At 46.5% G+C, this 25778-nt stretch overlaps 1 protein-coding gene across 1 annotated transcript in view; it reads right to left on the reverse strand.

Annotated features, from left to right (window-relative positions):
* The window catches only part of CLTC (clathrin heavy chain), a 972839-nt gene that overhangs the window by 148358 nt on the left and 798703 nt on the right, over positions 1–25778 (reverse strand). Inside the window, exons 26-28 of the mRNA XM_086954957.1 lie at positions 9610–9759; positions 9261–9392; positions 8997–9107 (exon numbers count right to left, since the gene is read on the reverse strand). Of these exons, the coding sequence (XP_086811083.1) occupies positions 8997–9107; positions 9261–9392; positions 9610–9759 (393 nt within the window). The remainder of the gene's footprint in view (positions 1–8996; positions 9108–9260; positions 9393–9609; positions 9760–25778) is intronic.

Genomic DNA, 25778 nt, shown 5'->3' on the forward strand with positions numbered 1-25778 from the left:
AGACCTGAGCCAGAGTCAGCATTTTGAACTTATCCTTCCAGAGGAAGCGATTGACGTCCCGGAGGTCCAAGATGGGGCACAGGCCCCCTTGCCCTTCCTGGGGATCAGAAAGTAGTGGGAATAATAACCACTCCCTACTTCCTGTCTGGGAACACACTCTATGGCCCCCTTGACCAAGAGGGCCGTAACTTCCTGCCAAAGAAGCACAAGATGGTCCCCCGACATGCAGTGACACCGAGGTGGCATGGCAAGAGGGGAGGACTGAAAGGGGAGGGAATAACCCTTGCGGATTATTTGCAGCACCCATTCGTCCGACGTGATCTCGCGCAAATGGGGGAGGTGGTGGCGGATCCTGCCCCCCACCGGTGTGGAGTGCTCCACAAAGCACGGACTAGGAAGATTTGGAGGAAGGAGCAGCGGGGGTGGAGGCGGACTGACCAGCGTGCGGATTCCCCGCCCCGCCGGAAGCCGCGGCCACGGCCGTGCTGGGGCTGGGTCTGCACAGGCTCGTGGAGGAACTTGCCTGGGTACCTCTGCCCTGGCCACGAAAGGAACAAAAACCAGGAGTGGCGGGGTTGTTAGCAGAAAGACCCAAGGACTTGGCCGTGGCCCGCGAGTCCTTAGAACGCTCCAAGTCACGGTCAGCCTTATCGCCAAACAAGCGGGTGCCGTCGAAGGGCATATCCATGAGCGAGCCCTGGACATTGGGCAAGAACCCAGTCGAACGTACCCAGGCGAGGCAACGGCACCGTTGTAGACATCACCCTGCCCAACGAGTCTGCGGTGTCCAAACCACACTGAATGGCGAACCTAGCCGTATCCTTTCTTTCAGCAATCGCTTGTGAAAGGACAGCCTGGACTTCCTCAGAACACTGAGGCAACACTTGAGCAACGGTATCCCACACTGCTTGAGAGTAGCGGCCCAACAAGCAGGCGGTGTTCACCGACCGCAGCCCCAAGCTGGCAGAAGAGAACAACCGCTTACCTCTTTCTTGGAGTCCTTATCCCGCGGAGCCATGGGAAAAGCACTCTGCGACATCGAGGCCTGGATGACCAGACTCTCAGGCGTGGGATGGGTGGTCAGAAAGGTAGGGTCGCCCGGGGATGGGCGGTGGCGTCTGGCAAAGTTTTTATCCACAGGAGGCCCCATGGCTGTTCGCAAACAAGTGCTCAAGAGGACGTCAGTAAGGGCGTCATTGAAGGGAAGCAATGGCTCCGACGAAGTAGACACCGTCTGGAGCATCTCAGTGAGGTGGTTGATTTTGAGGGCCACCGTGGGGAGGTTGAGGGCCTCAGCCGCCTGACAGAGAACCATTGTGTAGGAAGCGCCCTCCTCCATCGTAGGCAGGGTTCAGAAAAGACATCGAGATCGCCAGCGTCATCCAGATCGTCCACCCAATCCTGCTTGGAGTCACACTGCCGGGCAAGAGGGTCTTCGGATCCTTCCCAGTCCTCCTCCACCTCCGGTCGCAGCCGCAGGGGAGCCAGAGAAGGAACAAACAGCGTTGGAAACGGCGCAGAAAACGGCGCTGGCCGGGGCCGGCCCGCCTCCCAATGCGGATCCCAGGTCGGAACAAAATGGTCCTGGAACCGGGGCAAGGGTGGGATAAACGGCACCCAGTGCAGCGCCAAGGGTGGCGTCAGAGCCGGCAACGTTGCACCTCGTGGGGCCAGACAGAGCCTACGGCATAGGATCCTGTGGCACGGGGCTGGAGCCGCATGCGGAGCCGCTGGGCCAACAGGATCTGGACACGGGACCGCGGGGCCCGGGTCCATAGCCCACCATGAACTGCAGGGAACATCTGTGGGAAAGGAGGACGGGAATGTGGAAGTATGTATCTTGCAAGTCGAAAGATGCCATCCAGTCTTCTGGGTCCAGGACAGACAGAACATGAGAGAGCGTGAGCATTCAGAATTTTCCCATTTTCAGGAAGAAACTGAGGGGGCGCAAGTCTAGAATAGGGCGCAAGTCTTGGATAGGGCGCGAGTCTCGGATAGGGCGCAAGTCTCGGATAGGGCGTAAGCATCCGTCCTTTTTGGGCACTAGAAGGTAGTGGGAATAGAAAGCACAACCTACTTCTGATGCCACAACACTCTCTGAGGCTCCCTCAGCCAAGAGAGCCTGCACATCCTGGCTAAGTAAGGAAATGTGGTCCTCAGTCAGTCTGTTGCAGGTAAGCGGCATGGGTGGAGGGTTAGTCACAAAGGGAAAGGAGTAGTCCCTTTGGACATTGTGGAGAACCCAGCGGTCAGATATTATCAACCTCCAGTGGCACAGGTGATGGTGACGTATCCTGCCTTCCAGTGGGTGCCATGATGGTCGGTGGGCAAACTAAAGGGGCAGGGTGGTAATGGACTGGCTAAGACCTCTGACTTACTGACCAATGATGCCTGTGGGTCACGCAAGGACTGAAAGTCTGCTTGCCATGGTGGCTGCACAGTTGGTGATGTGGCTGTGATTGGAAGGTGGACAATCGTTGGTGAGTGGCCACGGAATGGCCCAAGGACCTAGCTGTAGCTCTGCTGTCCTTGTCTAGTTCACCTGGTCTCTGAAGGAACAGGAGCCATCAAAGGGCATGGGCCTGGACATCCCCAGAAAGGCAGTCACCCTTAGCTAGTTCATGCCTCAAAATTCACGCAGTTTGGCGGGCGTTGTTCTGGCTCCAGGAAACTTGGGGTGGCACGGAGGCTACTCAGGCCTTGCATGTCGATGCTTCCTCATCTCGATGGAGGACTGACGGAGGGGGCAAAGTCAAAGACCTCTTCAACTTCTTGCTCTTCTTCCATTTGTGGGACTTACCCGGACAACTTCAAATGTGATTAGTCCTTCGAATGGCTCCACAACCGATACTGGGACCTTCCTCTCGACGGGGATCGAGACAGTCACAGTGTTGCATGTCAAGCAGCAAGGAGCTTAACAGACCACTCCCTTAAGGCCTTGGGGTGCATGGCGCAACAATCAACGCAGGTCTTGACGAGTAGGTCTCGGTGTCATGGTTGTTATGTTATGTTATGTTATGTTAAAAAAATTTATACCGCGCACGTACACCGGGACGGTTTCTTGGCGCTCATAACAAACATAGCTAACCAGGGCAGAGGAGTTACTCAAAGGCCGCCTTGAAAAGGTGAGTTTTCAGAGTTTTGCGGAACAACTCATATGAGGAACAAAAGCGAAAGGAAGAAGGGAGGGAGTTCCAAAAGGAGGGACCTAAGAAGGAGAAGCATAAACCACCGTGTTTTTTACGGCGAAATGATGGAGTGCAAAGAAGATTGTCAGTAGAGGAACGTAAATTGCGGGTAGGAAGGTAACGCTTAAGCTTGGAGGAAATTAACTCAGGGGCCTGGTTGTGCAAAGATTTGAATAGGGTGCAGCCGAGCTTGAAAGAGCACCGTTTAGCTACTGGGAGCCAGTGAAGGCTCTTCAGGAGCGGGGAGACGTGCTGGTGTTTGGGTTGATGGTACACCAGTCGGGCAGCCTGGTTCTGGATCAGTTGAAGTTTTTGGAGCTGATAAACAGGAATCCCCACGTACAGGATGTTGGCAAAGTCAATCCTGGAGATGACCAAAGCCAGTATAACTAGTGTGAGTGCTTCTCTGGTTAGAAATCTACAGATCTTACGGATTCTGCGTAGCTGGAAAAAGCAGGACGATGTTACTGCTGAGATCTGAGGTTTCATAGAGAGATCCTCAGAGATGATCACTCCTAGGCTTTTCACAGAGCTGACCGGGCTAGGGGGGAGACCCAAAGAAGGGGGCCAGTAGTTGCCATCCCAAGGATTGGTAGGACCGCCCACCAGTACAAGTTCCGTTTTAGACGGATTCAACTTGAGCTGGCTGTGAGCCATCCAGTCAGAGATGAATAACATAGTAGTTTGGAAGTTGAGGCGGGAGGAAAGTGTGGTATCTAATGGGAAGATCAGTTGTAAATCATCGGCGTAGTTGTATATTGTGGCGGAGGAATGATGAAGAGAAGCCATGAGTGGTTGCATATATAGATTGAAGAGGAGGGGGGAAAGGGCAGAACCCTGGGGGACACCGCAAGTGAGGGGAAGAAAAGAAGCAGAGAAGGAGGAGAGGTGGACTGCCTGGGAGCGTCCTTGCAAGAAGGATCAAACCCAGTCAAGAGCAGTGCCCCGAATGCCGGCGTTGCTGACACGGTCGATCAAGATAGTATGATCGACCGTGTCAAAAGCCGCCGACAGGTCTAGCAGTACGAGGGCTTGGGGGATGTTGTTATCGGCCCCAGTTCTAAGTGTGTCCATCACAGCTGCAATCACCATCTCTGTAGAGTGCAGGGGGCGAAAGCCCGCCTGCTGGGGATCAAGGAAAAGAGAAGTCTCAATGAAAGTGCTCAAGCACTTAGTGACGTAGGTCTCTAAGATCTTTCCCAGAAAAGGGAGGAGAGAGATAGGTCTATAATTGCTCAGCACTAGGGGGTCTGCGCTGGGCTTTTTCAGGATGGGTAACACTACCGCCTGCTTGAAAGCTTCTGGGACAACACCTGATGTTAAGGAGGAGTTGAGAAGAGCTAGAGCAGGATCAGGGCAGTGCGTGAAGATTTCTTTGAAAATATGTGGGGGGCAGCAGTCCTTCGGGGACCCGGAGCTTACTTTGTGAAGAAGACTGTGGAATTCGGTGATGGAGATGGGAGGGAAAGTTAGGAATTTCTGAGGATTTTCAAGGGGGAGGGGAAAGGATTTGGAAGGGGAAGGTGGAGAGATGTTGTTTTTAATTATGGAGATCTTATCTTGAAAGAAGGCATTGAGCTCATCGCACAGGGCCTGAGTGGGAACGGGTGGGAGAGTGACACGATCAGGAAGGGAAAGCTCGTTGACAATCGAGAAGATGTCTTTGGCTTTTGAGGCCGACTCCAGGATTTTACAAGAAAAATAAGATGTCTTAGCCTCTAGGATAGAAGATTTATATTTACTGAGTAAGCTTGTAAATTCAGTCTTAAGTGCTGGGTCATACTTATGGCGCCAGCGCCGTTCGGCCTGGCGAAGAGCTAGTTTGTCTCGTTTCAGCTGGTCAGTATACCAACGCTGAGCATCATGGGGGCGTGAGACTTTAATGGACTTTAAAGGGGCGACAGTGTCGGCAGCTGCCTTCAGCCAGTGCTCAAGAGTGGAGGCTTGGAGAGAGACAGGTTCTGAGGCTGGTGGAACTGAGGCTGCTAGAAGGGAATGAAATGTTGACATATCGGCATTCTTCCAATTGCGAGCTGTGATGCTAGAGGGGCGCGGGGGGCGAGAAAAACTAGGAAGGTCAATGGAAAGAGAGACAAAATAATGGTCTGACCAGGTACAAGGAGTGATCACGGGAGGCGAAGGATCGAGGTTAGCCGTCCAGACCTGGTCAAGTATATGACCCTTACAGTGGGTAGGAGCAGAGATCAATTGATGACAGTTCAGGCTAGTAAGAGTGTCTGAAAACAGCTTAGAAAGTCGGCATTCTTGGGGATCGGTAGGCCAATAATTGAAATCACCAAGGAAAAGAATTCTGGAGTGATTTATAAGAAGCTGGGAAAGAAGTTCCCCGACTGATTGAGCAAAAGACGGCATGTAGATGGGGGGTCTGTACATGAGAACACAGGTAAGGGAGGTGGTGGTTGAACGAAGCTGGATCACAAGGGTTTGAGAATTAGAGATGGGAGTGCAGTTTAGGATAGAGAAAACATGTTCTTTGCGAATAATAGCTGCTACTCCGCCGCCTGCTTGTCCCCCGGGACGATTAACATGTAAAATATAATAACCAATGGGGAGGGCGGCTAGGATATCGGGTACAGAGTCCTCAGTCAACCAAGATTCAGATAGAAAGAGAATATCTACATTGGTGTCATCTAGTAGGCTGTAGATCTCTAGTTGGTGTTTGACCAAGGAGCGCGTGTTCAGGTACAGGATGGTAAGAGTACAGGTGGCAGGTATAGGTGAGGGGGGGTTGACTGGAACTGGTCCGGGCGGGGGAGGGATAGCCGTACAGGGAGTGGTATTAATGCCGCATTCTTGAGCCCGCCTGATGGCCTCGGGTGGCAGGGGAGCAAAGTGTTGAAGGGAGTATAAATCCGTAGGCGAGTACCGGAGCGTTTGGGCAGGGTTAGGGGCCGCAGGTCGCGGCCGGCCGCGGACGGGCGCAGACGGGCAGGACTTTGGCTTGACTTCGGCGCGAAGTCGGCGCTCCCGCTGCGCTCGTCCGCTGCGCTTCCGCCACAACGTCATCTTAAGTAGATGAGGCGTTAAGCCACTAGACCGCTAACCTGCGCTGTAAGAGGCAGGGCGGAAGTGGATCACAAAATGCAGGAAGTGGCGCTCTACTGTGCGACCCTCCGCACAAACGGCACTCAGCTGGGGCGGACCGGGGTCTGGAGCGAGGAGAAACAGGCAAGGACGCTCAGAGTTCCAAGCGTGAAGCCTGATACAAGTTCTAAAAGTAGATGCAGTGCTTTTAAAATACACAGCGCGAGTGCGCTAGTCCGTTATAAAAAGCTATTAGTCAGCTAATAATCACCCGGCAATGGTGAGGGGGAGATGACGAGTAACCAACCCGGCCTGGATCGCCGCGTCTATCGACTGTGGCCAGAGTGATTCCTAAATATATACACCGCAGTCAATAGCCACTAGACCGCTAACCTGCGCTGTAAGAGGCAGGGCGGTTGTGCTAGAGGAACCACAGACAAGGTGTGGATTCGCTACCGACATCTGTCAGTAACATGCATCACAGGGCTTGAAACCAGACTTCCTTCTTTCACATATTTTGCCCACCAGGAGACAATGTTTCAAACTCTTCGACAAAAGGTATGAAAAAAGGCCAGTCAATAAGTGACTGGGGTAGTTCTTCTCCGGATCGTTGCTAACTGGCATGTAAAGAAAAGAACTGACATCAGTGCAAAGGGGTGGCACCTATATAGGTATGAGCTTGTTACTTCCGGGTCAGACAATGCCACCAACTGGAACGCACAAGTACTGCTCCCAAAAAATTTCTGGATCCAGTATGACACCTCAGGATTATTCTAAGGTAAGGAATCTGTGGCTAGAAGTCTCTATCAGACCACCATTTTTTTCTTTAGAAGTATCAATGGTCATTAACATCTTTTTAGTTTTTCTTAATAACTTCTTGTCCTGAAGGCTACTTCTAACGCAGATTTCTCACCTTGTAAATCAATATGGACACAATGCCCCTCTCCAATAAGGTGGTCTCATAAGTGGGAGTTATACCAGAAAGTCCTGCTGGTCCAAGCAGGCATAAGGGCCATCTCTGCAGTCACATGAATGAATGTAGAAGTGCCTGGGGAAAGTATGGACAAATGACCACGGTGCTGTCTAGAAGTGATCCAAAATTGGAACGGCCCAACTGAAAGAAGCATCTGCTTTGGTGGCCAGCACCAGTTATGGCTCATTAGCCGGGTGTACATTGTCCGGTGACAGTATGCAGGGGACCCATGCCTATGCATACTCACCCAAAAAGTGATGGATGAAATACTTAAATTAATCTCAGCCACTGGTTACTCTGGGCTGCATCTCAATCCATCATAACTTTTCCCAGACGTGGGTCCTTTGCTCACTGTGCCAATGGAACCAAGTTATACCTGGCTGATGAGCCCTTATTAGGGTTAAACTAGTGCTAGGCTGCTTGTGTACCGGTTCAGTAAAGACCCGGCCTGGCAATTGGGACTGGACTGTTCACATGAGGAGAATGGTCGTGACGGATTTGCATATGGCTGGGACCAAACTGAGGTGGCATGGTGAGCAAAAGAACAATGGGTTGGCATGATAAACTGAGTGATTTGCCAGTGGTTAGACAAATTGCAAGCATTTTCCCCATCACCTTTTGTGTGTTCAACGTAGCCAGGCATGTCCCAGGATATCCTAGTCATAGCAGAAATACACTCAACACATAGGAAAGGAAGCAAGGTAGAATGATTATTGAATCGTCTGGTCTAGCACTCACAGTTTACATACAATACCTTTGTCTTTCTGGTTTCACATAGCCCAAGTGAAATCAAACTTTCTTCTCACTTTAACTGAATAATCCAGAGGTGGCCCTCATCTCCCAAACTAATGGGCACAATTCTTTTCTAAACAGTCTTCCTGAGGGTAACACTTACCGCTCTAAAATATGCCTTCCACAGTGCTGCCATTTGATCACTCGATAACCCAGATATAACCAAATCAAAGCCATTCAAGAATCTCCACTACAGGTCCAACATCACATTTAAGGCACTGTACATCATTTAAAAAGCCATAAACTCCTGTAAAAAAACCTACCCTTCTTAAAAAGGTTCTCTTAGGCTGCAGCTTCTCCACCCGCAGCATGAACCTTCATGCCTACAAGAAAACAAGGCAATCTTCTCCTTGCCCTTTATGATCCTTCTATTCCCCACCCACCTTCAGGACCGCTGGCTTCACCAATTCAACAGTCAAATGCAACATATGTGCATAACCTCCTAGCTGCCATCGGCATTTCACAGTGATGCTTCTCACTGCTTTTGAAGTGCAGTCCTCTTTTAAAGATAAACCTTGAACTGCGTGACATTTCCTAGTACTTTGCAGAGCACTAAGCAACCTCCTAGGACTACAATATATGAATACCTCTAAAACATATTCATAAAGGAATATTCAAAATCCTGAAGAAAAGTAGTTAAATCAACTGTTTTCTCAGAACAAACACAAAACTGAAAACAGTGTAGGAGGCATGGCAGCTATAGGATTCAGAAAATCTTAAAACTACATGAGATCTACATACCAAAAATCCATTCCCACGAAAGGCTATTCTACAGAATCACAATGCAAAACTCTTAAAAAATAAAGGCCATTGTTAATTAAGATTATTAGAAAAAACACGCATAAATGGTACTTTCAAATCTCCAATGTCAAGGACCGCGCCAAATTCAGTTTTGAGCTTTGGCAGCCAAGCTTTAAGTTTCAAAAAGTTGGAAACGTATAGAAGAGGAGTAGCAGAGTAACAAAAAAAGCTTTGTGTCATGCAAACACGCTTCTTACCTGGTAATCTTCTTCAGTTATGAAGAGATTATTGAGAGACTCATTCACAGATTTGTTGTTGTGGTTCTGGACTGATCGCAAGTATGGTTTAACCAATGGCAGCTGCTTAACCTAAAATGGAAAAAAAAGTTGTGTTGAAAGCAAAAACGCATATACTGAACAACTCTTACCAAACTGCCAAATTACCACTGCCTAAAATGTTTTCCACAGGTTTTATCAAGGTACATTAAATTAAATTTTGTGGTTAATTGAGAGCTTAATTACCTTACTGAAGTAGTTGACTGCACGGCTGTGATCCAATCGAGGGGAGAGAACCATGAGAAGATCATTGAGTAACAGAGGTTTGAATTCCAGGTAAAACTGAATAGCCCTATAATACAGCTCAACGTTGGCCACCTGCAAAACGAGAAAGCAACTATCAATTGACAATCACTAGTAATTCCACCAAAAAAAAAGTCTGTCCATGTGTAAAGCAATAGGTAATACTAAACGCCTTAATTTGTCATAACCGTAGAATTAAACTAGAATTTTTTTACATGAAAAATCTAAGGTAAACAAGGTTTGCATCAGCTGTTAATCAGACAGGAGTGGCTACCTGTGAATCCAACACTACCTTGGTGATGATATCTTTGAACTGTCCTTCTTTCCATGCATCTGTTGGATGATTCATCATGGTGATAATGGCATTGTCATACTCTTCGTACTTGTCATACAGAAACACCAGCTCTGCCCAAAGATGAGCTTGTTCTGCTGCTCGTAGAACCTGCATATGCAATACATCACTGTTAAAACTAAGTTTCCCATAACTCTGTAATGAAAGTACAATCAAGTGAAATATTACAAAGAGGGTGGCACTTAACGAGGCAGTAAATCAAACAAAGCACTGCTATCCTTGATCCAGGAAGAGCCTCACAGACTGTTGAAGGAATGTGGAAGGGACAGTCCATAAAGCCAGGAAAAGCTGTTTTAAGTGATCTAGACCAGAGGATCTTAACCTTTTGACTTCTGTTTACCCCCACTTAATCACTACTAGAATCAGAGGACCCACTCTGAATTACTGGAATCACATTTCTAGAACATTTTAAAAGAACAAGTTACTTACCTTTGGTAACACTTTATCTGGCAGATACACTATCTACCTGCAGATTCCTCACCTTTTGTAAATTCCAGGCACCAGTCTGGATCCAGAAGCTTTCCTCCAATAGCTCTCCCACGCTGGTAGGGGCCATCAGCTCCTAATCAGACTCGCATGTGTCACTGTGTGAGGTCACTGGAGCCATAAAGCGCCAGCATGCTAACATCAGTTTCGAGACTAACAGGTGATACCACCTCAACTAAGATAGTTCTCAATATTTTCTACACAAGTACATTATTACATATAAATGCTGAAGTATATTTAATTCATGTATACAGTGAACGGTAAAATCTAAACAATTCTTGGTACAGAAAACCATACGATGGTGAGGAGGGTGGATCAGAAAAAGCGTTACCAAAGGAAAGTAATTTGTTCTTCTGATGGATTCATCTACTGTAGGCAAGTACTACTTTTTGACATGATCACCCCCACATTTTGCCTAGTATAGGATGTGATTTTGACTGGAAGTACACTGGGTTCCTGCTAACCAGGCCCAGTGTGAGATCTCTTTCCGAAAACTGTACAATTGTTTCCCTAACTGCGCAATAGCTTTAGCACCCTCTGAGTCCCTAGTAAGTGGAACCCCTGGTACCTAGGGCCGAGGTACTAAAGAGGAAGTGGCGCCACCCTAAGGGACCACTCAAACTCCTACAGGGAGGCTATTGCAGCCTGCATGTTTTGGTGCAGACAAAAATGAAAACACGACCAGACACATCCCTATGTGCCAGATCCCCTTACACTGCATGTAGTACTTGTAAGTCACCCCTACAGCAGGCCTTACAGCTTTAGTATTACATGTGAGGGACTGCATGCATGAGCAGATATGCCCCTTTGCTGGTCAGTTCCATCACTGCCAGTGCAAGTGAACAGGGAAGACATTTTAGAACATGTGCTTGACGCTGGTCAAAACGAGTTCCCCAGCTACATGATGGCTTCACTGAAAATAGAGATGTTTGGTATCAAAAATATCCTGTTAATAAACTCACTCCGATTCCAGTGGTGGATTTGTAAATACATGCACATGGAGGGCACCTTGGAAGTGTCCCCTGAAAACCTACCAGCCTCTGGTGTGTTGGCTGATTGGTTCGAGACAGATTTCTGACCCCCCCCCCCAGGGTGAGGGTCATTGCTCTCAGGAGGTCAGAAACAAAGCCTACACGGGAAGAGAGTGTTCACACCCCCTCCCTCAGGATAACCTACGGTTTTGCACACCCAGGCCAGCAAGCTACAAAGAAGCTTCTACCTTTGAAAAGCAAATCTGGCTCCCCTCACAGGAGAGGAGGCCCACTCTCCTTTGTCCATACCTCTTTGGCTCCTGGACAGGTGGGAAATTAGCTAGTCGGTTAGCTGTGCCCCCCCCCCTCCCTGGCTAGTACCACCCCGAAGGTGGTCTAACCTGATGTACGCATGATTTTTCATTTGTGGCCATCTTAGTGTTGGCACATTTAGGAACTCTGGGACAGAGCTATGCCCACTTCCCACAGCACGTGGTTGGTTGGCTACTACCATACACTCCCCGGACGCCCTTAAATCCCAGTAATTAGGGGAGACCGTGGCACCAGGAAGTCAGATGCTGCCGACCTGAAAAAAGAAGACGGACGTGAAGAGTCGCACAGCTGGAACAGAAGACCCAGCACTGACTTTGTGCCAACCATGCCGGCCTGCCTGCTGAATTCGCCAATTGCACCAAAGGTTGACTTGTTCTGCAGCTGCTGAGTCCCCAAAGTCCAGTAGACCTGGAAGCACTTTGCCAGCAACCAAGACCTTCTGAGGAACAGAAGAAATGTCTCCTGCATTCTGCAGACAGCAAAAGAACTGCAAGGACTCTGGAACCGCCAAAACCCAACGCAGCCAAGCACCACAGCCAATGGTGTCTGCATGGTCCCCAAGCCGCCCTCTTAGTTCACTCCCAGAAGTCACCTGCAGCCTCAGAGTGCAGGCCCCCTCAATCGCAAGGGTTGCCGGTTGGAGAAACCAGACACCCTAAAGACTCTCTGCACCCAGATGCTCGTCCCGAAAAGAAGAGGACCAAAGGTGTCCCGAGGAGAAGAGGACCAAAGGTGTACTGACATCACAAGAACCGAAGTGCAAAAGAAATCCTATTTAAAAACGTACTTACCTGAACAATTTGATTCTGGTGCCTAAGCTTATATAAAGATACATGTTATTTTTTATAAATTGGTGGGGGATCTCCTTATTGAGTCAGGTCTCTCATTTATGGACTATTGTGTGTATTAGCATATGTCCTGAACTCCTCCGTGATAAGCCCAAGGCTGCTCAACCATACTAACCCCTAGAAGAGCAACTTGGGATTGCCATAGCAAGCCCCTGCCCACTTAGAAGGGGACCCTGGACTCATTTTGATACATCATATAAAGAGTACGCTTCCTACATCGACCTTCAGATTCCTCACCTTTTGAATAGATTTTCTAAGCAGTACCACAACTAGTGGTGGTAGCATGGCTTACATCACCAAGAAGTCCTGAACAACAGAGCGGGTGAAGTGACCATCCCTTCTCACTTCAGAATCTAAACAAAAGTGCTTAGCAAAAGGATAAAGGGAGGATCAAGTTGCTATTTTGCAGATATCTGCAAGAGAATCCTCTCTCCCCCTTAGCTAGAGCAGAAGTAGAAGATTTAGCTCAGATAAAATAAGCACAAATACCCTCAGGCTGATCCTTGTGTGTCATGGAGTCGCATGTATTGATAAACAAGAGGATCCATCTGGACAGTGTTCTTTTGTGAATAGTCTTTCCATTGATTTATTGAAACCTCTCAAAGAGCTACTCAGTGAGGGTTAGCTCACAGGTTTTATGTATATGCAGACTGTTCTTTTGTGGTCAATTCGATGCAGCCTTTCTTCCTCCTTCATATGGTTAGGAGGAGGACAGAAGGTGGAAAGTGATGAACTGACCCCAGAGGAAGGAAATAACCTTAGGAAGGAAGGTAGAACTGATTCTTAACACCAGTTTAGAAAGTAGTGAAGGGTTACTTCACACTCAGAGCCTGTACCTCGTTGACAAGTCAAACTGACAAGATGGCAATCATGAAAATCGTCTTGAAGGACAATCATAAGAGCTCAAATGAAGAACACATTAAGTATGTGCCTCTTTGTAGCACGATAAAATAGAAGGGTATCTATTTTTCAGACCCTTTAGGAATAGAAAGACAATGGGGGATTTAAACAGAGAAGGTTCATCGAGTAAACGCAGGAAAGCGGTCAAGGCCAACAAATAGCCTTTAACTGTTGCAACTTAACAGCCTTGGTGGGTTAAATAAAGGGCAAAACTGAGGCTCATTGACAAATGAGTCTTGAGGAGCTAGGTTCTTGTCTGTACATTGATTGGCAAATTGGGTCATCTGCTAGAATAAACAGTCTTGTTGAAGAGTCATGGAGGATAGAACTGTACACCACTTCAGGGGATAAATAGAATGTATTCAGGTTGCTCTGCTCAATCTCCAGGCGTGCAGGTGGACGTTCTGGGGTTTGGGGTGTAGAACCTGCCCCTGTGACTGAAACAGGAGGTCTATCCTGTGAGGAAGACAGAGTGGAAGGCACTGGGAGAGATGACAAGGTCTCATACCGCACCCTACAAGGCCAGTCTGTGGTTAATAGGATTACTAGGGCACAGTCTATGCAAATGTTCCGCAACACTCAAGCAATAAAGAGTATAGGGAAATGCATACAGGAGTGAAGCAGTCCACTTCAGATTAAATGCATCCCCAAATGTTCCTTGTATTGGATACTTGGGGGACACATCATTTCCGACAGTGAGCGTTCTTGTGAGTGGCAAATAGATCCACACGAGGAATCCTCTATAATTGGATGATGTCCTGGACCACTTCTGGGTGAAGGGGCCATCTGACACCGGCTGAGACGGTCTGCTCACACGTTGAGAACTCTTACTAGGTGATTAGTGGAGTGGTGTGGCTCACTGGTTAGAGGCGGCAAACCCGGAAGCAGAGGTCTTGCCGGGACCAGGGTTCGATTCCCGACGCGGCAGGGTCTTGGGCCATGGTCAGGGGACTCGATAATTCTCGCCTCGGTGCCTACTCCAACCATGGGTCCCACTCAGCAACTCTGGGCAATAGCTTGCTTAATCTCTACTAACGGCCCCATCAGCGCCGGGGATGCTTGCCTTCACCTTGGAGATGCCCAGGAGGGACCATCTCACAGGGAAAGCCAGGATGGGTTCCCCAGCGGTATACAGCGCCGGGACGCCCCTTTGCTGGGGCAGCTGTGCGCTTTACAAGTATACAACATTTAACATTTGCTATCACCCAAATTTTATTGCCCTGAGCCTAGGACCAGAGCTGTAGAGCTTCTCTGCAGAGAAGATAACACCATTCCCTGTTTGTTGAGGTTCCACATTGAGATCGTTTGTCCGCTAAGACCTGGAAAGACAGACTATGAAGGAAAGAGTGGAGGAAGGTCTTGAGAGCCATATCACCCACATTTTCAACAGACTGATGTGTAACTTTTGTTCATAAGGAGACCAGTCCTCGGATTTCCAGTTCCTCCAAATAAGTTCCCCATCCTAGGGTGGGGACATCTGTGATCTCTGTGGCCACCAGCAGAAGAGATGGAAAGGTCTCCCTTGAGACAGGTTACTGCTCACAATCCACCATTTTAGATCTCCTGCAGTGTCTCTTGAGATCTTGATGAATGCTTCACGATATCCTTTGTGTTGGAACCACTGTTTGCAGATACACAATTTGAGGGTCCTCGTGTGCCAGTAGGCACATGTGACAAACAGAACGCAGGAGGCTAGCAGATCTATCAAGTCCAAGAACATCAGGACTGGACTGACTACTTCATTCAGAAACATTGGAAATCGGTGCCAAAATGTCTTAAACCCTCTGAGATGGTAGAAAGGCTCAATTCATTGTTTTTCAATTCGGAAAGCATGTTGTTGAGTAGCCAGTCGTCAAGGTAAGGGAAAATGGGAATTCTCCTCCTTCTGAGGTGAGCTGCTTTCAATGCTGTCACCTTTATGAAGGCTCGCCGAGCTGAAGTGTGGCTTAACAGAAGAACTGCAAACAGAGTGGGCAGATTCTATTAAAGCATGGAAACGCTAGTGTGTGTTTAATTAACTTTTATAATGCATTGAATAGATAGGGGGTCTGTCAGATAACACTGCTGAATGGTCTTCTTAGGCAGCATTGTGCTAATGTTTCTCATAGCCTTATGAAAGTGGGAGACTTTAATGTCCACCCATGTGGTGACCCTGTAACAACTAAGATGGATGATATGGGATGTGCCAGGGTACGAGGTCTCCACTTTGAGCACTCAGTGCAAGGAAACGTACTCAATGATCTGCTTAACGAATACTATCTGTTTTCGTCTATGTCTTTTGCTGTTCCATCTAGTAAACAGCCCGTGCTGTCCTTTAAAGGGCGCAGTGGAGGGTTTTTTATAGATCATATTTTGATTTCTGTTAGCCTTCAGGCTTCCCTTCAGGGTTTTAAAATGATGGAGAGTTTGTTCAGCAACCACAATCCAGTGTTTGTGCAGTTGGGGGTGGTATATTGAATAGGAGGGCCAGGGAGGTAATGCCGGCCGTGCTTAAATTGAAAGACGGTGGGCGTTGCCTTAAATAGTCCCAGGTGTCTCTAAACCTTGTCTACTAAAAGGTCCACGAGTCTTGTGTTGCAGAACTTGCATTTTGTGTGTCCCCTGACTCCTCAGCAGCAGGCGTCCTCAACTCATTCTCAGATTGTTGCCAAGGTGGGGGCTTTGCTTTCTGTCCCTGCACGAAAAATATCATCTAGTGATCCTAAATGGTTTATTTCCGCATGTTCTAAAGCAGCCAGAGTATTGAAGGATGCTCTGAAAGCTAAACAGAGGGATCTACCTTGGGTCCGTGCCCTTCGACTTAACTACAAAAAGATACTGGCAACCCGCAAGGCGGAATTGAAGGAAGCAACCTGGCGCGAATTGGTAGACCCTAGCACATTAGGTAGTAGCGCTAAATTTTGGGGCATTATCAATAGACCTCTCTTCGAAAAGGTTATGGATGAAGGTCTTAGTACCAACATATTGGAAGACGATTGGGTCTCGCATTTTAGCCGTATTTTTAAGAACTATTTAACCCTAGTTCAACCACAAGCTAGCGCTCAAAATAATGCTTTGGTTGTTCTCCCAGAGCGAAGTGGATAAAAGGCATTGCTGGTTTGTTGTGTAACAAGGCGCCAGGTCCGGACAGTATCCCGCCGGACCCATTTAAATCAAATCCTTTACTTTGGGCCCCGGTCTTGCTGGGTGTGCTTAATGCAGCAGCTAAGGCCGGTTGCCCAAAGTCTTGGGACAAATCCACTATTGTACCAGTGTTCAAAAAAGATGATCACAATAGTACATTGAACTGTAGGCCGATTCCCCTTATTAATTCCGTAATTAAGGTTGTGGGAGGGGTTCTACTGAATAGATTGGCTACCTGGGCGGAAGATAATAAGATCATTTCAGATATTCAATATGGGTTCCGCCCAATGCCTCAACCTTTACCTGATCCTTGGGAAGTACACAGTTGCCCGAAAAGGGACAATCTACATGGCCTTCATGGATCTCTCCTCCGCTTTTGACTGTCAATCGGGGGAGAATGTGGCAATCCATGAGGGCCATGGGGGTGGAGGACAACCTGGTGGACTTCCTGAGGGATCTGCATAGTGATACGAGGGCAAATATTAGGTTTGCTCAGGACCTTGGGGTCTCCAGGGACTTCAGAATTGAAAGGGGTGTAAGACAGGGGTGCATCCTTGTCTAGTTTTTTTTTAACCTCTATATCAACGACTTAGATAGGACCTTGTTAGAAACAGGGGTTGATTTTCCGTTTGTGGGGCGAAGGGGCCTGCCCGTTCTGCTTTATGCGGACTACGCGGTTCTCCTAGCCCGAACCCCAAGAAGCCTGCAAACCTTGTTGGATACCTTTTGCAGTTTTATGGCAGACCGCGATTTATCTGTAAATAATTCAAAATCATTTGTAATGCAAGTTGGGTCATGCCCTAAGAAGCAGTATTTTTTTAGGGTGAATGCAGAGAAGGTGCCTATAACCCTAACCTTCTCTTACTTGGGCGTCCTAATGGATGATCGTTTGGATTGGAGTGCCCTGGTTAGGAGAAGGAAGGGGGAAGTGACAAGAGTAAATGCATCTATTCTCAACTTTGCCACAAAGATGTGCAAGTGCCCAATTGCGGCATTACTGAAAATGTACCAGGCAAAAAGCGTAGCAACTGCCATCTATGGAAGTGAACTATGGGGATATGTAGCCTCGGAAGGATTTCAGGTGGCTGAGAATAATTTCCTAATAATTTCCTAAAACAACTCCTGGGGGTTCCCAAAGGTACCGCTAACCTAATAGTACATGAAAAAACTGGGACTGCATTTATCTCTGATACTCTGGCTATACGTCCATTGCTCTTTTGGCTCAATTGCTGGCTGAATAAAGACTTCAGCCTTAATCATGAGCTACTGAAAGTAGTAATAAATCTGGACCATATGCTTGATATCCCATGGCTAAAATATATAAAGGGTTGTTTTGGTGATTTGGGGCGCCCAGACTTGTTTTTAAGACCTGGTTTTATAACTGCAGAAGACGTCGTGTTTGTAAAGGAATCCTTTATCTTGCTCAAAAAAGCAAACAGACGGGGTAGAACTATCAAAAACTAGCGCCCGGAAATTTGTGATGCTAAAAACTACTCTGGCTACTGAGCCTTATCTCTTAATGCCCCTGTCAAACCACGAGCGGTTCTTATTGACCAGGTTTAGAATGGATTATTTCCATTTTTTTACTTGCTGTTCCTCTAGGGTGCCATAGAGGACAAGTGCTAGCATTCTGTGGATGCTCCCCGGCGGTTCTTTTTGAAATCATTTAAAAAAAACAAATTACATTTTTCCAGAGCACGCTCAGCCCTTTATTTTCTACAAATGTTAAAGCCCGAATGCATCCCATATGTTCATTGAAATATAGAAAATGTATGGAAAATTAATTTTTAACTGATGGCTGTTTCTTTTTAATAATAGGGTTGAGGCCACATGGCCCATTTAATCGGTTAATTAATTCATCTGTAATGCTGGTATCTCTTTATTAATTGGATGGCCCGCCTACTCTGTAATAATAGTGTGTTTTTTAAATAATTTTTATATATGGCGTTTATATATCCTATTATGTATACAAAGAGATTGTCGTTTAATATGTATAGGATTTGGATATGCCCTGTTTTTTAACGTGATTTGCAATCTTTTATGGATTTCTATTCTGTAATCCGAATAAAGTCTTTGAACTGAACTGAGTGGGCAGATCCAACTGTGAAGTGGAGATGGATCCTGTGTGACTGGAGGAGAGGGATGTGGAAATAGAAATCCTGCAGAAGGATAGACACCATCCAGTCTTCCATGTTCAGCCTAAGTAGAACCCAAGCTACGGACAGCATTTGACATTTTTCCTTTTTGGGGAACCAGTTCAAAATCACGAGGTCTAGGATTAGACTTAGACGGTCATCCTTTTTGAAATGCAGGGAAGGCCTGCAGTAGACTTTTGCCTATGCTGCTCGTTGCTCGCTGTGCCCAGGGAACCCTGATGACCCTACCTGCTGCTGGCTATCACGCCGTCCCTCTTTTTTTGCCACAGTCCGCCGCACCCCTCTCGCTGCTACACTTTAATTCATCTCTTGAGTGGCTGCTGAGTGGAGGGGGAGCTCCTGCCGGGAAGAGACTACATCCTCCAGCTGCCTTCGCGGCAGGAGCCGCACCTGGCAGCATCGCGCCAAACGGTGCATAAATTAAGGCACTACCCCCCGCGTCGCGGGATCGCGTGCGGGCGTGCGCCGGGCAAAGCCCGGGACAAGGCCGGGCCCTCTTAGGCCCTCACAGGCCAGAGGAGGCTGGGCTGGGCCTCCCCCCCTTTGACATGCATTTCACGGCGAGGACTGATATGCACACGACTCTAGTAAGCAGACTCATCTAAAGCTTTCCATTTAGCTTCGTTGGTTATTGATAAATGTTAGTTTTCAGTTTGGTTAGGGAGAACATTAAAGGCTAAGTGTGTTCTATCTAGGTTTTCATAGCTTTAAGTAGGTACCATGACCTCGCCCATCCCCAAACAAAAATCTTTAGTGGGTGGAGGAGCTAAACGAGGGACATTGGATAATTATGTCATCAGGGCCGCCATAGCAACTGATAGGGACATAGCACTCGCCGAGCGACGGGCCGAGAGACGTCGCTCTGTCGAGTTTATTAAGAATAAACGTTCATCTTTGGGCCCGCTACAGCTAGCCATGTCACCTCACATTAGCACGCCATGTGGAAGCGCGAGTCCTGATGCATCTTTCGGTGATAGCATACCGCTACTCCTCCGAGATAGAACCCCTCCACTCGATCCTAATAAAAATAATGATTTGATCATAAACCTTTCTGCCTCCTTAGGTAGCACGATACAAGAAGTAGAAGCCTTGGCAGACACACCATTACCATTGGTAGAGTCTGCCCAAAAACCGAATAAAACTTCTAAAAACCCTTGAGTACAAGGCCCACCCCCCGAAAAAAAGGAGAAAGAGGGTGAATGGACCACAGAGAAAGAAGATCACTCCTACTGATCCTGCTAAACCTAAGAGCCCCTCATCCGATGCAACTACATTACCCGCACCAATTATTCAACTACCCTCCCCAATACTAGAAACGTCGGGAACTGATCTGATGGGAAGTATTGAAAAACTGGTTAGATCTCTCATATTGCCTTTAGTAGAGAGACTGAAAAGAATAACTCAACAGATGGGAAACTTAGAACAGGTAATCGGGGTAATTAAAGAGGGAATTAAGGGTATACCAAGGCCCCCACTAGTGCCCATACCTACCACATCATCCCCAAACATTACCGTTCAAAAGGCGGTAAAAACCACAAATTAAAACTAAAAGCCTGAAACCAATGTCCCCCAAAATAACACGGTAACAAGTGAAAAATAGAGATAAAGAGGCTCATGGGGGGCGGAAAACCTAATCTCCCAGAAAGTGTCCAAAAACCTATTGGCTACGATGATTCCGCGAGGACATCCATTCCTAAGAGACACATTGCGGATCTGCCTCCAGAAGCAGCCCCGCTTGTGGTAGTCCTCACTGGAGTTCTGGCTCTGGAGGATGGTAAGAGAGAAGATCAAAATCAACTAAAAAATAAAGTCATTTTTTGGCTCAGGCAGAATCGACCACTTCCTCCTAACGTAAATGGTGAAATTTTACTCGTTAGGCGTCTTCCCTGGCTAGGACCCAGTATAAAGAGCATAACGGGGGATATCATAATAATACATTTTAGAGACAAAAGGGCAATTAGTCATATTTTAAATTGGTTTCCTCTTAGTGGTAGTAATACAATTATAGCTCGTTAATTGCCCTATTTTTACCCCAGACATTTGATGACCCCGGTCACTAATCCCAGGCCCCTAGTCCATCTCCAGGATGACCGTATCAGACCCCTGTTCCGACATCAGGATGATCATTTCAGGCCCCAATTTAAACACTGAGATGATCGTCTTAGACCCCCATTTCAACATCAGGTTGCCTGTTTTAGGCCCCCACCCCAATATCAGATTGATCACTTTAGACCCTCATCTCAATATCAGAATGATCATTTCAGGCCTCCAGGCTATTTTTATCCCTCACTGTGGAATAACCCTCCTATTCAGGAGCATAGGTTTAACCATCAACTGACCACAAGACCGTTTCTGATCCCCACTCAAAATCGCTATAACATTCTGTCAGGAATAGATGATATAGAATGACTAACAGATACGCCAACGTCCTTAGACAACTCTAACCTGCACATCTAAGACACGCTGATCGTACCCCAAAAGGTCTCTTTATCTGAGGATTATTCTCATAGTTCTTACCGCTTAAGCGAATTTCCTAATAAGGTCCTGGAAAACAGTATCTTGAATGAAGGGTCATGGAACTCAACACAAGATCCTTCTTCGTCGACTCAAGGTCAAACTGCGTTAAGTCCTTTTAAACAACCCCATCTCCCTTTCAAGGTACAACCATCCAGTAGTTAGACTCTTTCAATCATATTCTGGAACGTAGCAGGCCTGCGTCCTAAAGTCGATCAACTTAACTGGCTAGAAACAATCAGAAACTATAACATAGTATGTTGTCAGGAAACATGGTCAGTGACTGCTATCCATCTTCAGGGGTATAGAACGTTTTATTCCAGTGCACGTCCTTCCCTCTTTGGTAGACCTAAGGAAGGACTATCCGTATATGTATCTACTACCCTCCTACTTAAGGAAATTGTTGAACTAAAAACCGAAGAGAACTATCAGATCCTCCAACTTTCAGTGAATCAAGGGCACACATACTTCGTGGTGAATTTTTACAATAATTTGCCACCACCAGAATTTGCCCAAGCCCTAAATAGGATAACCTCTCTTTTAGACGAGCAACAGAGTAGACATTCCTCTTCACCTTTTAAGTTGATATGGGGTGGAGATTTTTTAATATTACCCTATGCAAAGAATATAATAAGACTAACTGTGGCATTGTCGATGAAGGCGGAAGACCCCTAACTCATTTTGCTCATTCCAGTACGGGGAATATCTTAAACGAAAAGTTCTTTACCCTAGGATTGGGATATGCAAACGAATTAGTAGAGCCTCCAATCGACTTCTCCCCCACTTTTCACGGCAGGGGTTGTAATAGCATAATTGATTTCATCCTGATCAACTATATGAAGGACCAGCTGCTCACATTTTCAACTGGAGATGATATTAGTAGTAATCATTTCACCATCAGTGTTACCATCTCAGCGCATACCGCACGTAATACAACTGGTAATTTCGGGTTGATAAACCATAAAGCTATAAGCATAGACAAAACAAACGGCTATTCGGTTAAATGGTCCAAAGTAGATCCGGATGTCATAACAACAAAGGTTATAACTAGAGCCCTTCCTATGCTGGAAACATGTTTAAATCTGCATTCTTCTGCAGAGCAGATTGACCGGTTTCATTAATATCACTAAGGTAATTAGCGAGGAGTTGCTTCGTAAGCAAAAGCAGAATTTCTCACAAGATAAAGGTTGCTTTAATCCTGAATGTCGCAAGGCTCTTTCGACCCTAAAAATAGATTTACACAAACCTGTGAGGGATCAAGCTGAAATTAGGAACCTGAGAAACCTTTATAATTTGGCAATAAAAAAAATGCAGGCAAGAAATTAAACAAAATCTATGGGTGAAACTTCATGAAAGCTGTAATAGAAAGGATAGTTTCATGTTCTGGAAAGTGGTTAAATCACCTTTCTTGACTGATGTGAACCCTGGCCCCAGTATTGAGGTAGCAATCACTGCAGAGGGATGGGTCTCCCACTTCTCGAAAATATTTTCAGCTGAAAGTCTATACTCAAACGAAAGTGGGGAGGGAGTATCTACCAATCCATCAACTTTTACCATTGATCTATTTTTCAGTCATGATTAAGTAGTTAGCGCCCTGTCATCCTCGAAGTCTGGTAAGGCCCCCGGGCCGGATGGGGTTTCTTTGGACATTTACACCCACACACAGGAGCTCTGGGCGCCGGTACTGACCCGGGTAATTGAAGCTGCTCTAAAAGGGGGCCTTATAAAATCTTGGTCAACCTCTACCCTGCTGCCCATTTTTAAGAAGGGAGATCGTAACAATCCTGCATGTTACAGACCAATTTCACTCCTTGATTCCCTTGGCAAAGTCGCTAGTCGGCTGATCCTAGATAGATTGAGGGTCTGGTCTGAGGCCAATAACATCTTGACAGACCTGCAATTCGGTTCCCGGGAGGGCTTGGGCACTGTGGAGCAGGCGTTGAACCTCTACCTTCTTATTGGGAAATATGTAGGGGTTAAGAAAGGTAACCTTCACCTAGTTTATGTGGATTTGACCGCAGCTTTTGACTGCGTCTCACACTCAAGGCTGTGGTCAATCCTAATGGAACTAGGCGTAGACCCACCGATAATATCCTTCCTACGCGAGCTGTATTCTGAAGCATCGGCTAGGGTTAGATTTGGGGTGAACGGTGAGCTTACTCCCCCCTTTGCAGTTACTAAGGGAGTCAGACAGGGGTGCGTCCTGGCTCCCTTCTTATTTAATGTTTACACAAACGGTCTCGAGAAGGCCATGCTAGAGGGGAGTCATGACTTACCAGCTATCGCCCGTCGTCCTATTCCAGCGTTGCTTTATGCGGACGACGCGGTGATCATGGCGCGAACCCCAATACAACTTCAGATTTTGTAAAATCGCTACTGCAAATTTATGGCCTCATTGGACCTTAAGGTTAATATCAAAAAAACCTTTGCTATGCATTTTGGTAAAAAGACAGCCAAGACAATACCGATATTCATTGAGGAAGCCAAGTTGGATTGTACTAACACCTACCCATACCTAGGTATTTTATTTGATAACATTTCCTCATGGAAACAGGCCATTAGTAGTAGGCACCTTCTATTCCTGAGAGCTACGTCTGCCCTTACTGCTTTCGCGCGTAAATTATGGAAGCCTCCCCCGAAAGAACTTATGCAAATATACCATGCAAAATGCCATAGTGTCGCTGTTTACGGTGCTGGGGTGTGGGGCTACGTATCCGTGTACATCCTACAGAGGGTAGAGAACAATTTTATTCGTTTTTTAGTGGCCGTCCCGCAGTGCTCTCCAACGTATGGTTGCCATATTGAATTGGGTATGGATTACATTGCAGACTACATTAAAATTCAGCCAATACTATTATGGCACCGCATCTGGTCAACAGAACAGTGTAGTTTAACACGTGCACTAATTTTAGACTGTTTGGGCCTAGATTATTGGTCAGATATTATGTGGCTGTCCTTTGTACACAACTTTAAGGATTTGGACCTTCTCACATATTATAAAGAACCTTCCATCTTGTCCACTATTACAAGAAAGACCTTAAAAATGTTGATTTTTAACACAGGGCATTCAACCGTACCTCACCTTTTGTCTGACCACCTTTGAAAAATACCTGTTGACTCGGTTCAGGTTCAATATATTTTATCGTTTGGTTATATTTCCAAAGAAACAAGACTGGTCCATTCCATCTATCCGGTGTCCTTGTGATGGTATCTCCGAACAGTCCACTATCCATGTAATATTGTTCTGCAAATTTTATGAAACACCCCGCAAACGTTGGATCATTCCTATATTGTTATCCTTGGGTTTGAGAAGATGTCGTCCTGCCCTTTTGGCATTACAACATTTAGAAACAGTATTTAGTGCTAAATGTATTGCCATGTTTCTTAAAACCGGTTTAAAAATTCGTCGCAATCAAGACTAATTGTAGCCCTACTGTTTTAACATTTTTACAGTTATTTATTCTTTTATATCTTTGGAATGAACTATTGTTTTTAAACTATGTATGATTATTTTTATGTGTACTTTTTGTGGTTTCTTTAAAATTTGGAAACCGAATCAAAGTTATTTACTACTTACTACCTGCAGTAGCATCCATGTCAGTTTTTTTGCACTGGAACCAATTTCACTGCACCCTTGCGTAGAAGCGATTGGACGTATTATTGAAGTATTTGCAAATGGTTCCGTGGGAGAGTACCCAAGCAGGGAGGTACGGAAGGCGGCAATTCTTGGGAGGGGAGGTCAAACCCTAATTTCTACAATCTGTAAGACCCTAAGGACTGAAGTGATGGACTACCAAGGTTGTGGACAACTGGTAGAATTCTCAGATTGAACAGAATTAGGGCTGCTTTCCTGTTGTGGCATTTGAAGAAGAGAAATAGGAAGTGCCCACTGTCTTCATCGACCCCGCCCTCTGTGCTGCCTGTAGAACGGGTTCGATTCTTACTGCCGGTTGCATTGCTCTCTGCCCTGAAAGTAAAATCCATGGCTAAAGACTCAAAAGTGTCTGTACTGCCTGTAGTCTTTCATTTGAGTTTGAAGACCTAAGGACTTGGCTGTAGCTTTGATGCCCTTGAAGTGTTCTAGAGCAGAGTCAGGCTTTGCACCAAAAAGGTGAGCACCATCACAGGGAAGTTCCATTAAAGTGGATTGGACATCATGGGAGAATCCAGAATTCTTGAGCCTAGCATGGTGACAAATTGTTACCAACGTGACCATAACTCTGACCACTGCATCAGCTGTGTCAGGGCTGACTAGAAGACTTGCTTTGTTGCAGCTTGCCAGTTTGTAATCAACTTCTAGAAATGAACTCTTTGTCCAAGCTGTTACTCCCATAGTGTCAGAAGGTCCGAGTCCAGCAAAGCATGAATATATCTTCCTAGCAAGTAAGTGGCGTTAAGAAATGTTAATGCCATGCTGAGAAGATTTTCTTTACGTTGTGTTCCATCTTCTTTTATTTCCTATCTGCTGGGGTAGAGGATAATGATTTTGGAGTCATCTTAGAAGCGCATGAGGCTTGAACCACTTACATTTCAGGAGATGGGTGGGCTGAAAGAAAGTTAGGATCTCCCGGTACTGGCTTACACCTTCTAAAAACTGATCTATTAACCGTTGTAGAGGTGGTTGGTTTCTCCTAAATTGCCAAAATCAGGTCAAGGAGAGTTTAATTGATTGGGAGAAGAGGCTCAGAGGCATGGGCGAAGGAATGAAGGACCTATGTCAGGACGTTAAACCTCACTCCTGGTAATTGTATGTCGAACTTGTACACCTTTCCTGACCA

The sequence above is a fragment of the Lissotriton vulgaris genome, chromosome 2_1 (genome assembly GCF_964263255.1).
Source record: "Lissotriton vulgaris chromosome 2_1, aLisVul1.2, whole genome shotgun sequence".
Lineage (NCBI taxonomy): Eukaryota > Metazoa > Chordata > Amphibia > Caudata > Salamandridae > Lissotriton > Lissotriton vulgaris.